Raw genomic sequence first — 14250 nt, forward strand, 5'->3', positions numbered from 1 at the left:
GGGTATTTCTCTTGGAATAACAAAATCTACAAGCAGATAGAAGGAACCGCCATGGGTTCCCCCTTCTCACCCCCCTTGCCAATTTCTTTATGGAATATTTCAAAAAATGAGCCATAGACTCAGCCCCACTCAAACCTTCTATCTGGCTAAGATATGTAGATGATGTGTTCTCCATTTGGCCTCATGGCCCAGACACGTTAGACTCCTTCCTCGGTCATCTCAATAGCCTACATCCAAGAATTCAGTTTGCTATGGAAAAGGAAAAGAACAATTGTTTACCCTTCCTAGACACCTTAGTCACACGCCTGCCTAATGATACACTTGCCTTCACTGTATACAGAAAACCCACACACACACAGGCAGATACATTCACAAACTCTCCCACCACCACCCCTCACAACAATATGGCATCATTAAAACCCTTACCAAGAGAGCCCACAATCTTTGTTCCAGTGGAACCGCCCTCACTACTGAGCTTAACCACATACACAGAACTTTCCTCTCCAATGGCTACAGCGAACACAGTATCAAAAAAATAATCAATTCCTCCCCCATTCCCCGTACCTCTCGTCAACAAGATTTTAAAAATGCCATCACCATACCCTACATCCGAGGCACCTCGGAAAAAATAGCCAAGATACTAAAAAAGTATAACCTACACACAGCATATAAGTCCTACCGCAAACTTGCTACCCTTATCCGTTCTACGAAAGATCAGCTCCCTCCTCTCTCTCTGCCTGGAGTTTACAAAGTACCCTGTTCCTGTAAGCTTGCGTACTTTGGACAGACAGGCAGATCAGCATCCATCCGCCTGGAGGAACACAAGTCGTACATCGTTAAACACAACTATGGCCATTCAGGCTTGGCTGACCATGTTTTGGACACCACCCACAGAGTATCATGGAAGAAAACCACCATCCTCCACCACAGCAAATTCAAGAAAGAGAGACTTTTCTTAGAAGCAGCAGCAGCTCTCAGAAACCAACCAAATCTTAACAAATACGGTTGCATTAAGCTTCCGAAGATTTGGGAAACACTCATCACCAGAGGTCCCACCTTACATTCCAGGCCACCTACTACCGCCCTTAGAGGGCGCTCCACCTAGATAGGACTTTAGTGTCACCCATGTGGTTGGGCTTAGTATTGTAAGTTTTTGTATGCATGTTACATTAATTGTTTTTGTAATCCCCGTAGATGTCCTAGTGACTAGGACGAAATATAGGAAGCATTAAATTCTAATTTAATTCTTTTTGAGTGTTGTAAAAAATCCATTAAACCTCCAATATAATGTTCTCACAGCACTTAAGCCTCTACACAAGAAAATTTATCCAATCATTTCATCAAATTCTGGAAGTTTGTTGCACAAAACAATATTATTTTCTCTTTAAACTAGTTAAACATTCACCACTAAGTTATTGTTTAAGAGGATTAAACAGAATTTTTTTTTGAATAAATCTTAAAATATTATTACTGGAATCACTCACTTTTAATTTAAATGTTTTTATTTGTAAAATTTTCTACAAAGTTAATATAATTATTGGAAAGCACAAAAAAAAAAAAAAGAGAGAGAGAGAGAGACAGAGAAAACAACAATTCAATTGAAAGTGCATGATATTATCTGCAGTATTGGCTGCAGAAAAACAGCTGGCCCGGTTGGTCGAGTGGATAGCGTATCCTCTCTCCAGCCAAAAGGCTGTTGGTTCGAGTCCCGCAATGGGCTTGGATGTTTGTGATTGTTTGTGAAAATACTAGTGGGTAGTGGTAGGCAGTAGATGGCATTGATGTAGTTGGTGGATTGTGGGTGGTGGAAATTAGAGAGTTGTAGAGTAGATGCCTTCCCTCGATTAGTCTTTAGACTCTCTGGCGGTGTCAAATAATAATAATAATAATTTTTAAATATAAACAAAAAAATTGTTTTATTGAATATATGTTTCATTCTTCCTTTATGTTTTGATTTTTAGAAACATTTTTTTGGATAAGTTTAGAGCTATAGGGTAGATGAACACAGTTTCTGTTCCAGATTGCTGATATTATTTAGACATAGTGTTGTCCTACATTGTGTTTTATAGTCTTGCACTGTTGTGGTACTGCAGTACTTCATATCTCATTAGACTTTTTTTATCTTGTTCTTTGGCCTTTGGAAAATGCACAAGAAGAATATTAACAGCAATCACTTCTCAAAACTAGTTTTGAGATGTGATTGCTGTTAATTAGTTATAAATTTTCATATTTTTATTTATTTTTAAATAAATTAATTAATTATACATACCTTCCTTCATCTCTGAACTCTTATAGCCTGTTTGTTGAGGCTTAAGTGCTGGGAGGATATCATGTTTTAGCTAACATTCCACTAGAGCACAATCTCACAAAAATGCAAGTTAAAAAATTAAAAAACTTACTTAAAAAAAAGTATCCTCCTGGCCATCCAACATTACAAAAAACTCAAACCTTTTGATTCTTGTTCCTCATATATATGGTTAACCTAATTCTACCCTAAGACCTATAATAGATGCCACTGATGCACCATGCTACAAACTCTCAAAGCAGCTGGCTAACTCTCTTCCCCCCACTGAACTTACCACATCCTATATAAAAAACTCTACCCATTTTTAAAACCTTGATTCAAAATCTAACTAAATAATACAGATATATATATATATTGGTAAGCTTTGAAATCACCTTACTGTTTACCAATATTCCCTTAAATGACACCTTAATACTCTTAAAAAAAAACATTTTTCCTTATGATATCTTAGATCTTTTTATTTTATTTTATCTTAGATATTGCTTTGCCATCAATTCTGGTTATTTTTCTTGGAAGAAATTTACAAACAGATAGAGGGAACCACGGTGGGTTTCCCCCTTCTCACCACCTCTTGCCAAATTTACATGGAAAATTTTGAAAAACAAGCCATAGACTCAGGCCCTCTCAAACCTTCTATCAAGCTAAGATATGTAAATGATGTATTCTCTATTTGGCCCAGAAACATTAGACTCCTTCCTCAGTCACCTCAATAGCTTACATCCAAGAATCCCAGTGTATGACAGAAAAGGAAAATAACAATAGTTTACCCTTCCTAGACATCTTAGTAACATGCCTTCCTAATGGTAATGTTAGATCCTGAATGGAGAGCTTTACAAATAAATTCTTTATTCAGGATTTAACATGATAAATACAGTGGTATCTCACTAATCCGAACCTCTTTAGTCCGAACCCTCCAGTAATCCGAACTGCGGTTTGAAAGAAAAAAAAGTTTTATTTATTATTTTTATTATATTTATTATATATTATTATTTTGTGTACTATTATTTTGCCTCCAAACTGTACTCTATTGTTGCAACCAATGGATCAGAAAGTAATACAATCCATTAAATTAAAAGATCGTAAAGACCTGCTTTTAAATGTAATTTCCCAAAATTATGATGTTACCACATCAATAAAAAATATAAATTTGAAGGATGTAGCATTCTCAATCGATGTTGCTTGGGAATCCTCAAACCTGAAGCAATTTGAGTATCGTGGAGAAAACTGTGGCCTTCTAGAATTTAAACAGATACAAACAGATGTTACGGAATGGATTACAGGTAGAACCAAAAGTGAATTCAAAATCAAATCAGATGTTTAAATTACAAATATGATGCTACAGAATGAATTAGCAGATGATGATGATGATAAAGAATTCAAAGAAAAAAAAGTTAAACATGAAGAGGCAGTTGACAGTTTTAATGTGTGTAATAGAATGGGCTAATCAGAATGATATGCCATTCCACAAAGTTTTATTGCTAATGCAGCTCCGAGAAGAAGCATTCGAAAAGTTTAGCTTCCAAGAAGCGGAAGAAAATCGGTGACTTTTTTTTACAGAGAAATTAAAAAAAAAACTTTTTTTGTTATTTTGTGAAACTTTGTTTTGTGTGTTGTATAGAAGAAAGTGATATTTTTTTATGCAAATTAAGTTATGTACTGAACTATGCAATTTTATTAAATCAAGATCCTCAACAATAAAGATATATACAAACTAAATGTTTTACTAAAATAAACTTATATTACTTTTTAAGTTTTACATTACAGTACAGTAGCTTTTTTTTTCCCTGAGTTACTTGATTTCTTTCCAGAATTAAATTGATGTACCATTAGAATCAGATTACTTTTGTCTTAAATGCTAGTTATTGTTGTCTCTTGGGCGAAAATTCACTAATCTGAACTTTTCGCTAATCCGAACGGGCATGGTTTTTATTCGTTCGGATTAGCGAGATACTACTGTACTACTAATTAAGGAGATATCTGCACATCAGCTAATAATTATGAAGTATTATTTTTATGCTATGTAATAATGTGTAGTCCATGGGTGTCATATAGTGAAAGTTATTCCTGTATAACTGAAATGAGAAGCAGAGAATTTTGTGTCAAAATACTAAGAATTGTGTAATGGAATTGTTAAGTAAATTTCATTAAGCTGTCTAGTACATTATGAAATTCTGAGAAAAATTATAAGTAGTAATCCGGAATAATCACGTATCATCTGTACGAGTCGAGCATAGCGATGGAGGCTATACCTACGCGGAAAATGATGTTAGAATGGCTACCTGGAATAACGTAACCTAACAGATTAGGGAGAGTATAGGATCAACCAAGGGAATGAATGATGGGGTTTGTGGGTGAAAACCACATTGAATAGATGGTGCCCGAAAAGGAGGAATAAAAGACGAAGCGTGCCATTTTAGAAGGCGTTTGGCTTTTTCCTCTTCGGTTCCGGGATTCAAGATTTAGGAGGTTTGTCGGGGGAGTCGTGAGAGAGCGGTGGATCAACTACGGTGATGACGAACGGTGGGTTCTTTTCTTGAGAATGCTTGAAGATTTCCAAGCAGAGGCTGATCGTGATATGATGGCCTATGTGGAATCGAGCCTTAGCAGAATGTCCCATTGGAGAAAGTTTCCTGTGGAGCAGTAGACAGCACGCCACAGTCGGAAACCATCAAAAGAATAGCGTAGTGCATTGCCAGGCGAAAAGACGGCCGAAAACTATACAGTAAGGTAATCCAGATCTACATGAGATGGCGACATGAAATCAGAAAGGATCCGGTAATGTAAAGAATTTCATTCTATGTTAAAAATCACTTAGAAGAATAAGAAATTTGTGTATACTGTAAACTAAGGACACTAATAGAGAACTTTTAAGTGAGAATTTGATTGAATTAGTTAAGACCAGAAGAATTGTTGATAGGCAGTATTTTGATTGAGAATGGCTAGGCTTGACTAATGAAATTTAGAATTAAGATTGTTATTGATAGAGTATTAATGAAAGTGTTCAATGCGTGTACTGTGAATAACTTGTGAAAGGAATTATATCCTAGTAGTGTTATGCTTACACTTAATCTTATCTTTTCGTAATTGAAGGATTTAGCTACTCAATTTCATTGTTGTGATTTAGTATGAACCTTAACTTAGAGTGAGTTTTATTCTATTGAGTATTTGAATTTTCTTAACTGTAAATGTTTTGTGTTTTTCCAATAAACATGTTTTGTACCTTATACCTGAGTTTATGCCTGATTACGAATTCAAACCACCATTTATGAAATGGAATCTTTTGGCGGGAGGGAATTAGATATTATTGCTTAAGTGAGATTCAGGTCACAACAGCTAACTGAATCTGCACAGCGCTAGCATAAGGTTAATAATTATGTGTATCCCTTTAGAATTTAGAATTATTTCCCTGAACAAAAGTCTCCTCTATTATAGGATGTTGGCTGGCGCAGCATAATAAAAATGTTGCCAATATCCGAAGAGGAGATAAATCTGAATTATTATTTTAAGGGCACGATAGTAGATTAGAAGGTGGGCTATTTAAAGGAAGAAGAAGGTAAAATATAGAGAAACAACGACATAACAGTAACCTTTCCTTCACTGTAAAACCCACTCACACATGCAGATACATTCACAAACTCTTCCACCACCACCCCCTCTCAACAATATGGCATTATTTAAACTCTAACCAATAAAACCCACAATCTTTGTTCCAGTGGAAAATCCCTTTCAACCGAACTCAACCGCATACACAACACCTTCCTTTCCAATGGCTACAGCAATTTAAAAAAAAAAAAAAAAAAAAAAATCGCTTTCTTTCCCATTCCCCAGCCATCTCTTCAGAAGGATTTCAGAAATGCTATCACCATCCCCTACATCCGTGGCACATCAGGAAAAAAATAGCCAGGTCCTTAAAGTACAACCTCTACACAGCGTTTAAGCCCCACCAGAAACTTGCTACCCTTATCCATTCTACCAAAGATCAGCTCTCTCTTCTCTCAGTGCCTGGAGTATATAAAGTACCCTGTTCCTGCAAGCTGGCTTACTTCAGACAGATAGGTAGATCAGCAACCATCCATTTAGAAGAACACAAATCATTCATCTGCAATCATGACTATGATCAATCTGACCATGTTTTGGATATAACCACAGGATCTCCTGGGAAAAAAACAACCATCCTCCACCATAGTAAATTCAAAAAAGAAAGGTTGCATAAAACTTTCCAACATTTGGGAAACGTTAATTTTCAGAGGTCCCATTTTACATCCTAGGCTACCTACAAACGCTCATAGAGAGTGCACCACCTAGATGTGACTTTAAAGTCACATACGTGTTTCACTTAGTATTGTGTTGTATTGGAGTGTGTGCATTACAAGAGTTATTTGTAATCCGTGAAGATGTCTCAGTGACTGAGTGAAATATTGGAAGCATTAAAATTAGTTTTTAATCCTTTCCTAGTGCTGTAAATATTCCATTACACCTCCAACATGATGAACTCTAATAGCATTTCCTACTACTGGGCAGCTGCGATTGAGATGTGATATCATTCGCATGCTGTATGACTTCTTGTATTCAGAGTTTAAATGTTGATACAAGTTTTTCTGTCTTCTCCCTGAAAGAAGCTAATGATTTATTGAGTGGAATATATAGCAGTAATAAATTATATTTAGTTTTCTCTTACATGTATGAAGCTGTTATTCAAAAAATAAACTGACACTGCCTTGATCTTTTTCTGAGAATGAACAGAAGATGCACATTTGTATTTTTTGTGTTCATATTAAAAAGTTGTGAACCAACATGGAAGTGTTGACAGGTCCCATGTAAGGATTATGTTTTGTTCAGTTTCAGTTCTCTCAGAATCTTCTCAGCACACTTGTCAAATTTGTTTTAACCATGTATTCTGTAGCCTAAATCATGGAAACATTCCAAGCCATCTGTTATTTCATTATCTATCATTGGAGATCATTGCTAGTATCAGTATCATCAATTCCAGTTACATTATCAGTTGAACATTCTTATGAAGAGCCCCCATACACGACAAACTTCTGACAGTGGATTGGATGCATATTTTTTTGTATATCCTTCACCTAAAGTTCTTTGATTAATATTAATAACTCATATCTTTTATTTGGTATTTATGGAATTGCACTTATTTGCAATTTAACTCGCTTTTCTTCATGTAATCTTCTGCAATTTCATTTTATTTTTTACTATTAAATGTTTTTCCTTTTTTAAACATTCAGTTTCCTTGATACTATTATAAATTTTAGCATTTCCATTCAAATTTTTTCTTTCTGCATGTTAAATGTGTTTCCCACATCAAGGTTAGCTATATATGGCCAAGTTTAGCTATAAATGGCTGACCTGCTTGGCCGAGTGGTTAGAGTATCCACTCTCCAGCCAAAAGGCTGCAGGTTCGAATCCCACCGTGGGCATGGATGTTTGTGATTGTCTGTGAAAGCACTAGTGGTGGTAGTTGGCCGTAGATGGCATTGGTGTTAGATGATGAAGGTTGGTGGAGTTGTAGAGTAGATGCCCTCCTTTAATGAGTCTTTGGACTCCCTGGAGGTGTGATGTAATAATATATCATTACTCCTATCTTCTGTACTTTAAATTTACATGTAAAGTTGATTAATGACAGTATTATCTATTCAGAATTAGTTAATCCCCAAAATCTTCCTTGAGGATTTCCCTTTTTGATTTTCACTGAAATAAGTCTGTAAAAGTAACTAACTTCTGTATATTGTACATCACCTAACCAGTGATATTTAATTTTATATACTGAATCCATTTCCAAATATTTTAATTATGCATGGTTAAAACATCCTGTATTGAGATATGAATTTCTGAGAATTCTCTTGCTCGAGAAGTAAATAAGTCAAATTTGGTTAAATGGTTTATTTTTAATATTAATCCCAGTCATAAATGGTTGGATATATACCACTCATTGGCTGGAATTGTGGCACGACTCAAAAACTTAATTTTTGACTTAATACAACATACAAGTTAATACACATGATTTTTTTTAATTCTAAAGAAACTAATTTTAGAAGACAAATTTTTCTGATTGATTATCTATATACTGAATCATGATTTTTTTCACTTTTGTCACTATTGCAGCTAGTAAGAAAAATGTTGTATTAACTCAAAAATTAAAAGTTATGAGTTGTGTCACTATTGCAGCTAGTGAGTGGTATATTAGTACCATTAACAGGCCAGGATTTGATTGTCCTGGAATTCTACTCTAGAGATGTACATAGTATATTTCAAGCGTTTTAAACTTTCAGTAGGCAGGATGATGGCAGTTGCAGTAGTCTTATTTGCTACACCCTTCTTTATAATATCATAATTAGAGTGTCAGAGATACCACTTTGCTGTACCATCCATTGGCTTTCTGTTATCATTAGACATGTTCATACCAGGACATATATTGTATATAGTTCACTTCACTTGACTGCTTGCTTTCTACATTGAGTAAGCTCCATTTTACAGATTGTGAAAATCGACTCTCATATCATACATATTATGAATATCAGATAAATATCATAATTAGACTGTCTGAGATTCCACCTTGCTCTGCCAGCTATTGACTATCTCCTCCTTCACCCTGCTTTCTGTTATCATGACATATATTATATATAGTTTACTTCTGACTTCTTGTTATCTACATTGAGCAAGCTCCATTTTACAAGTTGTCAGTACAGTCGACTCTCACTATAACATACACCTTATAATAAAACTATTCAAAATCCCGATCAAAGATCCATAGGTACAATATTATGGCAAACAAAATTCATTATAATGAACTATTCACTTTAACAGACTACTTTTGGTCTCTACAAATTCAGTCATCTTTATTTATGGAATAATATTTTCAGTTTTTTTTTTTTTTTTTTTTTTTTTTTTTTTTTTTTTTTGGTGTTATTATCTCCCCAGTGTAAAATGTTTTGGGATTGTCAATGATGTTTGTAGTAAACTCTTATAAAAGTAAAGCTGTATAGCAAGTATTTTCAAGTAATTAAAAAAAAAAAAAAAAAAAAAAATTCCAATACCATTTCTTGTTGGAATTTGTTGGTTTTTGCACTTTCTGTGCATGAAAACAATAAACAACAAAATAAAAATTGATTTTTAAAGTATATTTCATGAACTAGTTTATTAGATTAGTTTTAATGATTACCTTTTTATTTTTTAAACAACTATTGTAGACAGTGATTCTCATTTGAATCATTCATTTTAAAATAATCTTGCTTACTAAAAAACATTTAAATATTTTTAAATTTCAGTTTTAAATCAGTTAGAAAGGGTAACTGTCACTCAACTTCAACATTTCTTTGACACCTGTAAAGAAAAGTATTTAAGAGCCATCTTGGAACCAGGTATGTTATAATTTTCAGTTTGTTATTATTATTATTTTCTTGACTTCCATAGAGTTGCAAAACATTGTGAGAGATCAAACATATGTTTATATGCTGAACAGTTTACTACATGTACCTCTTAGGCACAACTTTCAGGGAAGTTAGCAAATTAAATGTTGCAATATACGGTATGCTCTCATCATAATAAATTTCCTGACATACACCCTCAAAGGGGTATACATAGGCTACTATAATGATGTTTCATGAATATCTTCCATTATTCATAATCTCCAATCAGCCATTTTATTCCAAATTAATCTGTTACTTATCAGTACTCTAATATTGTCATATCTATTTTGATTCTCTAGAACCATGTTTCTCAACCTGTGGTCCGTGAAGATGTGACAGGCAGACTTAAATGAATTAAATATATATATAAAAAATATATTGTTTTTAATTATCCAAACAAAACATTCTGCGAAACTCCGTCAGTTTTATTGAAATCAAATGGAGACTTAAAAAAACCCAACAAATAGTGTCAGAATGTTCAAAGGCGGAAGCAATAAAACTCTATTGTTCACTTCACCCCTCTTTTATTATTCGTCATTCTGCCACTAAATTTGTAGCAACAGAATTACGAATAATAAAAGCGAGATGAAGTCAACAATGATATAGTTTTATTGCTTTCACCTTCCCTTGCTGTTTTGTCAGATTTGAAGTGAACATGTGTTATCCACATTTCAACCAATTGCTTGTTGTTTATTTATTTTTATTATTGAAGGTTTCCATCCTTCAACCAAGGCTCAGTATATCTTCAGAAGTGCTAAGTGATACTTGGACAAAGTGTGTCATGAGTTAATCCCAGTATTTATATGTTTATATATTTTTCGGAAATGTTTTTTAATAATGGGAAAGTGGCTTAGAACTAGGACTTGGAAAAGAAGAGCAAAAAACAGGTGATGCTAACCTTAATTGTGATACACGTGTTGTAGTGGCAAGTAAATCTGATACTATTAAAGTAGAAGAAACAAGCAGTTCAAAGAAAAAATACAGTAGGAAATATAACAGTTCATATTTGGAATTCGGTTTATTTGGTGTGGAGATGAAAGTGAACAGAAACCTCAATGTGTTTTATGTTTTGAAGTGTTGTTGAATGAGTGCATAAAACCTGCAAAACTGACATTTAGAAACTAAACATTGTGATGTGCAAAATAAGCCAATCGAATTTTTTCAGTGACGCTTAGGGACATTAAATCATGGGAAAGATATAATTTCGGCCATGGGTTCTATTAATAGCAAGGCACTGGAAGCATCCTATCTCTTAAGTTTGCGCATAGCGAAAACAGGGAAACCTCATTCTATGGGGGAAAATTTTCTACTTCCAGCTATAAAAGATGTGGTAAAAACTATGTTTGACAATGAGTTGCTAAAAGATGTTGATTTGATTCTTCTTTCAAATGACACTGTCAGTCGCAGAATTAATGATATGGCAGGTGACATAGAATCTCAGTTAATTGTAAGAGTTAAGAACAGCCCTTATTATGGATTACAAATAGACGGTACTACTGATGTTACGAATGATGCACAATTAATATGCTATGTAATATATGCGCATGATAACAACATTCACGATGATATTCTGTTTTGTAGAACTTTGCCATCCCGAACAACTGGAGAAAAAATATTTCACACTCTCAATAATTACATAATACACAAAGGGATCCAATGGGAAAAATGTACATTCTTCTGTTCGGATGGACTTGTGCCCTTACAGGCAGGCATAGTGGGGTTGTTTCTATAGTCAAAGAAGTAGCTCCGGATATGAATTGGATACATTGTTTCACACCTAGGGAAGTGTTAGCCTCCAAAGGAATGCCACCAGAATTTAAAACTGTGCTATACAACGCTCTAAAGCTAGTTACTTTTATTAAAGCTTGACTGTTAAATAACAGGTTATTTTCAGTACTCTGCGATGAAATGGGCAGTGAATATATACAACTTTTGCTTCATTCTGAAATTTGCTCGCTTTCCAGGGACAAAGTACTAAGAAGGTTATTTCAATTAAGGAATGAAGTTTTATTATTTGGAAATGAATGTAATTCTGATTTTGCATCATTCCTTGTTGAAGAAGCATGGTTATCAACACTATCCTATCTTTCAGACATTTTTTCAAAATTAAATGAACTAAATCTCTCCTTTCAGGGAAATACTTTAACTGTTCTTGATGCCACAATTAATCACAATTAATCCATTGGTTTTATGGATTAATTGTGTAAATGACAGACAATTTGCACCTTTTCCAACATTGGAATCTTTTTTAGTGGAAAATAAAATTATATTTTTGTTGATTCTGAGTTTCTGGAAAGGGTTTGTGACCACTTCAAAAAATCTGAAACAGAATTTTGAAACATATTTTACGAATAACTTTTATAAGAAATTTCTGTGAGTTTGTGATCCATTTCAGGCTTGCAGTCACGAGAATGACCTTTTGTTATTGAAAAAAGAACCGTTAATTGAGCTTTAAAGTGACAGTGGACTTAAAATGCAATTCCGTGATCTTGGCTTGGCTCGATTTTGGATATCGCCTTCAGTGAGAAGTGAATTTCCCAAATTATCTGAAGAAGCATTGAAAATCGTCATGCAGTTTTCTACAACCTGTCTTTGTGAGCAAGAATTTTCATCGCTCCTTCAAATAAAAACCAAATACAGAAATCGCCTTAGTGGGTGTGCCGATCTTTAGACTGAAGTTGACCAATATTGAGCCAGATATCCAGCAACTCTGCAAGGGCAAGAAGCTCAACCATCTTATTAAAAGTAAGTAGTAACATAATTATATCATATTATTTATTTGTTTATTAAAAATGAAAACTTTTTTCAATGATGATACACTTTTAATTGTTTACTTCCAATTTAATTAATTATTTTTCCATATGTATTCAAAACATGCTGTTAGATTTATTATGTTATAAATGGCACAGTTTTTCCAAAATGTTGGTAATTCCTACATAGGCTTTTAAAAAAATTACAAAAAAATCAAAACGACGTATAGAGAAATAAATTAAAAACACTGTTTATTTTTAAAGTAAAACTTTAATTCCAACATTTAAAATGTTATTTTTCTTGCTTTTCTGTTCTCAAAATCTTCGATGACGTTGTCGAAGTCTATTTCATTACTCAGTTGCTGTTTTATAGACAGTATAGCAAGATTTCTTAAATGCCAAAAATCCCCCCCCCCCCCTTCCCAGCTACTCCTCTGTAAATTAGTGGTCCGTAGAAATGTCTAAAACAGTATTTTACTTGTCCTTGGGTTTAAAAAGGTTGAGAAACACTGCTCTAGAAAGTCAAATCAGTTCACCTAGATGTTGGTCTTCCTCTGAGTCTTTTCCCTGCCATCTTAGCATCAAAAACCTGCTTCGCAAACTTGACTCCTCTATTCTGTGTCAAGTAGCACCTTTCCTCTATTCTGTGTCAAGTAGCACCTTAGATTATGTCTGCTCATGCATTCTTGAATGCTAACAATGCCAAGTTCATTTCTAATATCTTCATTTTTAATATGATTTTGCCATTGATTCCATCTGTTCGTCATCATCAAATTCCTGACATGTTCCCTCAAAGGCTGTACAAGATATGATAGTACTATATGAAAAATTAGATCACCATTAACTTCCTGTCTACAATTTTCCTCCGAATCAATCTGTTACTCATCAAGACTCCAACATTATCAGATCTTATATTTCTGTCTTTAAAGGCTTTTACTGTATCAATCCATCTATATCTTGGTCTTCCTTTAGGTCTTTTTCCTGTCAACATGACAGAGAACACTTGTTTTGCTAATCTTTTCTCTCTCATTCTGTTTAAGTGACCTGAGATTAGCTCTGCTAACATATTCCTGGATGCTAACAATATCAAGTTATTTCCTTATGTCCTCGTTTTTAATATGATATTGCCATTGATGCCATCTGTTCACACCCCTAATCTTTCTCAGCACTCTCATGTCTGCAGTTTCTAGTCTTTGGTCAAGTGTTTTATTTCTAACCCAGCTCTCAGATTCATAAGTTAAAATTGGCTTGAACACTGTGTTGTATACAGCTAATTTAGTGTTTTGACTAATTTCTCTTTTTCCATATAAATTTGTTCAGTTGACTTCCTACCATACAAGCTTTGTTGATTCTGTTGTCTATTTCCATATTTAATTTACCATCTTTACAAAAAATCGTGCCTAAGTAGATGAAATGTTTCAGTTGTTCTATAGGTTCTCTATTCATAAGGCAGTTGACATTTTCAATGCTTCTGTCTTTGATTGGTTATTGCTGACCTTCATACCATATTTGTTACAACAGTTATTCAATTTACTCAGGGAATCTTGCAGACTCCTAGCATTTAATTAAAAGTATAACATCATCTGCTTAAAGTAAAGAGCTGAGGTTATCATTAAAAAGTGCCATAGAAGACAGAAATATAAGATCTGATAATGTTTCAGTCTTGACAGGTAACAGAGTCATGGAGGAAAATTGTAGATAGGAAGTTAGTGGTGAAGTAAGTTTTTCATATAGTACTATCATATCCTGGAGTTAAATTAATTTAATTTAAAAT

General features: G+C 34.0%; 1 protein-coding gene across 1 annotated transcript in view; it reads left to right on the plus strand.

Moving 5' to 3' along the window:
- The window catches only part of Polr3A (RNA polymerase III subunit A), a 427591-nt gene that overhangs the window by 315506 nt on the left and 97835 nt on the right, over positions 1–14250 (plus strand). Inside the window, exon 29 of the mRNA XM_090415517.1 lies at positions 9586–9678. Coding sequence (XP_090271643.1) covers positions 9586–9678 — 93 coding nt within the window. The remainder of the gene's footprint in view (positions 1–9585; positions 9679–14250) is intronic.

Source organism: Typopeltis vanoorti, chromosome 3 (genome assembly GCF_054136105.1).
Source record: "Typopeltis vanoorti isolate ZY-2024b chromosome 3, IOZ_Tvanoo_1.0, whole genome shotgun sequence".
Classification (NCBI taxonomy): Eukaryota; Metazoa; Arthropoda; class Arachnida; order Uropygi; family Thelyphonidae; genus Typopeltis; species Typopeltis vanoorti.